Raw genomic sequence first — 3,656 nt, forward strand, 5'->3', positions numbered from 1 at the left:
ATGAACTTTCAGTCAAATCATAAAGCCTCTATAATATTAATCAAAGACACGTGACGGATAATAAGGGGATCACTATACGGCTATCTAATCGTGTGAGGAACACTGGTGCAGGACTTGAAGTTGTTGAGCAGGCGATGCTCTACGTGGCGAGCGTAAGTTGATTTGCTGCTTACATGAACCATTTCAAAAATCTCGTCCTAGACCGAACAAGCTGAAAAGATATTCGCAGTTATGGCTGGCCGCCTTGCAATGATGCGGAAGAATTGGAGCAACTTCGCCGTGGTCTTCACAGAGACGGCGAACAAGCACATGACTCTGCAATGTGCTCAACAGCTGCACTGCCACATGCAGTTGGATCGCGCTCAAAACGTTCTTGAGATCGCTGCAGGAGCTGGGCTGGGCTCACTCGACGCTGCTCAATACCTGTTTGACGGGGGCTCTAAGCTGCGGACGTTCACAGTCACGGACTTGTCGCCGGTGATGGTCGGGATGGCCAAGGAGAACTTCAATGGCGTGGATTCAAGAGGTGTCGACATCCAGTTCACGGAAGCCAACGGTAAGCTAGAGTTACAGAAGCTACGTAAATGTTACGACACTCTAATCGATGTACACAGGCCAGGACTTGGAAATTGTGACGGGTTCGATGGATCGATACATTGCCAGTCTGTGTCTTCAACTCGCTCCAGATCCCGATGCCATGCTGCGTGAAGCGAAGCGAGTGTTAACCCCTGACGGTATTGCAGGGTTTACCATTTGGGGATCTCCTGATCGAAGCGGAACGTTCGCTATTAACGCAGCAGCTAATAAAGAGCTGGGACTCGAGGAGAACACGGCGGAGCACTCCAACTTCATCATGGGGAAAGATCTACCAGCGTTGCGTGAGCGGTTTGCACAGGCTGGTTTCAACCACGTGCAGATCTGGCCGTTCCAGTGTGTAGTGGAGCTCTGGAGTGGAGAACAGTTCGCGAAGTTGCACCACGAAATGTTCCCACTTGAACGTGGTCAGGAAGGACTCAAAGATCGACGGTACGCTATCGTAAAGCGAAAGGCTGACGAATGGCTTGCTAGTGGCACACCTATTGGGCTGGAAACCTACATAATCGTCGCCAGAGGCTCGGTAGACAAACTCAAGGCGATGCTGTAACCAGCGACAGCACACCATAAGTCAGCATTACGTAAAATACCGTAATTTTTCTGTCACAAAAAAATAACCAGATGCAAAATACGCATTCACTCAGCAAATCTTCTTATTCCGACACTTGGATGTCCTCCCCTTCGCGCCGCATTAACGCCGTGAACCGCCACCTCTCGAGCACTTCCATGAGTTACAAGTCGCCCGTGACGTCTCACATCCTCGACACTTCGATCGGTCGACCGGCCGCCAACGTGCGTGTGGAGTTGCAGCACTTCCACTTAGGTCAATGGATCCGCATCAACGAGGGACGAACAAACGCTGACGGACGTGTTGCCAGCCACTTGGTGCCGGAATCTACACGCTTCGAAGCTGGCACCTATCGCATGGTGTTTTATGCGCAAGAATACTTCGAAGCCAACGGAATTACGGAGTTCTTCTACCCGGAAGTGACCATCGCCTTCGTTGTCAAAGACCCAACTCAGCACTACCATGTGCCCTTACTCCTTAACCCCTTCGGGTACTCCACTTACCGTGGTAGTTAGAGCAAATAGAGTGTGGAGCGACATTTAATTGAGCTGAGTGTTTAATTTCCAACAAATGTTACATTAACGCACGCTAATAATCATCTGCATCCAAGGCCGCCACACCGCTAAGATCATCCGGAACGATAGGAGCATCATCCACCTCAGGGTCGGGAATGTCAAAATCATGAAATATGCTTTTGCGGGTGTTTAACTTGACCGGTAACTTTGTGGCTTCTTGTTGCTCTGGTCTTCGAGAAAGAGACTCCAGCTTGATATTCCTCGTACCTTTCTGGTTTCCGGATGATTTCCGAGGTTTCGATACTTGTTCCAAAGTAATGTCTTGGTTGTTCACAGATGAGTTCATATCAGCGACTGCTTCTGTAGACGGAGGTCGCTCAAGTGATGGCAATTTAAGTGGCCGCTTATTTGGTGCAGACTTGTGTCGGGCTCTTCGCACCGTAGATTGAATTTCTGCAGGCGATTCGCGCAATGGAGGCTTCGGTAGTAGTTGCTGATAATACGCTAGTTCGCTCTTTGCCTGTTCATTCTCTTTCATTATTTGGTCCTTGGCAGCAACAATGAGATTGTTGAATTTTTCGAGATCGGTTTTGGTACTTGTATCAGGAGCTAACGTTTCGGGGAACGCTGTGGTATCTGCGACTGAAGTCGGAGACCTATGAACCAGCACTTCAGTGTTGCTACGATGACTTCTCCGTCTTCGTAGTTTCTGAATCACCTCTCGAGCCTCGCGCTCGGACTGAACTGCAGTCAGGACGGGGAGCGGAACGGGGACGGCGTTTACAAATGAGAAAATGGTCGAGTTACCACGTGGTGACACTGAGGGACTTGACTGTCGATTACGGGATGGAGGTCGTGAAATCGACGGTAGTTTTCCTATTGGTGGTGTTCTCGGCTTCGATAGCTCGTTAACGTTGCCAGTGTTTTGCTCGATTGCGCCAAAGAGCCTAAACGGCGGAGTCTTTACATCGGGTAGAGACGCTGGGAACAGTAAACTGCTCTCGTGTCCAGACGCGAACGCGTGCTTCCAGGCCTCAAGATGGATCACAAGTTTACTTAGTCTTGTATGAATAACGATCTGGTCCTGGAAGTTGTCCCAGGCATAGTCGCTCTCAGATACCTTTGGAGGTCTGAATTTGATGACGAATGTCCGCGGCGAATTGAGGCTCAGCATGGTCTCGAATGAAGACAACGTCGTATCATCGATTGATAGTTCAAAGCGAGACGTTGAAGGGGTAGAAAGAATGATGGGGACGGCTGCGTCCTCTGGTGACGATGTTCTATGCTTGTGGCTGCTGTCGAGCGTGAGTACGAATTCTTGCTTTAAACTCGCCTGACCATTTGTGTTTAACAGGACAACACGACGTTAATGGCTTTTTGTAGCGGTAAAGCTGCGAGCTACTTACCTCCAAGCAACGGTAGTTATCGAACAGCACTCGACCTTGTGATGTACGTAGTACATACTCATTATCACCGATCAAGATCAACGTGGAGACGGCGTCGTTGATGCTGTTTGTCATATCGTTTGGGTGCCTGAGACCGATTTCTTCAATGAGCTCAGGCTAAAATAAGCCTCCTCGCAATTGACTACCATTAATATGAAGTAAGTCAGTATATCTACAAATTTAATATTTTCTCTCCATTCTCAAAAATGGTGAAGCTGTCATGCGCAATTATTGGTGCAGAGGACAGCGTGTTCTGTGGACATCGATAAGAGTCTATCGGTGGACCTGAAGGTCGCGATTAAGGCGAAGAACGATGAAAGATGTGAATACGAACAAGCTACAGGTTTTCTTGGCAAAGACAAAGAACAACACAGTCCTGTGGCACGGTACTTTACTATACCTAAGTTCCGAGCACCCAAGGGCAACTTACGAAAAGATCATGGAAAGGGACTCCTATTTCGTGATTTTTCGAGAATTAATGCGTACCGGTAATGTGAAACTATGTTTTGTTGTAGGCGGATGCGAATACGGTTG

At 48.6% G+C, this 3,656-nt stretch overlaps 3 protein-coding genes across 3 annotated transcripts; 2 read left to right on the top strand and 1 right to left on the bottom strand.

Moving 5' to 3' along the window:
* Positions 1-231: 231 nt before the first annotated feature.
* On the top strand, positions 232-1,144 carry PPTG_18787 (hypothetical protein; the record flags this gene model as incomplete). The annotated part of the gene is made up of 2 exons (XM_008917181.1): positions 232-556; positions 615-1,144. 2 exons carry the CDS (start codon positions 232-234, stop codon positions 1,142-1,144), a joined length of 855 nt encoding a protein of 284 aa, XP_008915429.1.
* A 176-nt stretch (positions 1,145-1,320) lies between these two features.
* Positions 1,321-1,677, top strand: PPTG_18788 (hydroxyisourate hydrolase; the record flags this gene model as incomplete). Its single annotated transcript, XM_008917182.1, has 1 exon — positions 1,321-1,677. One exon carries the CDS (start codon positions 1,321-1,323, stop codon positions 1,675-1,677), a length of 357 nt encoding a protein of 118 aa, XP_008915430.1.
* Positions 1,678-1,750: 73 nt separating this feature from the next.
* PPTG_18789 (hypothetical protein) lies at positions 1,751-3,197 on the bottom strand (the record flags this gene model as incomplete). The annotated part of the gene is made up of 2 exons (XM_008917183.1): positions 1,751-3,010; positions 3,084-3,197. 2 exons carry the CDS (start codon positions 3,195-3,197, stop codon positions 1,751-1,753), a joined length of 1,374 nt encoding a protein of 457 aa, XP_008915431.1.
* Between the last annotated feature and the right edge of the window lie 459 nt (positions 3,198-3,656).

Source organism: Phytophthora parasitica, assembly GCF_000247585.1.
Source record: "Phytophthora parasitica INRA-310 unplaced genomic scaffold supercont2.95, whole genome shotgun sequence".
NCBI lineage: Eukaryota > Oomycota > Peronosporomycetes > Peronosporales > Peronosporaceae > Phytophthora > Phytophthora nicotianae.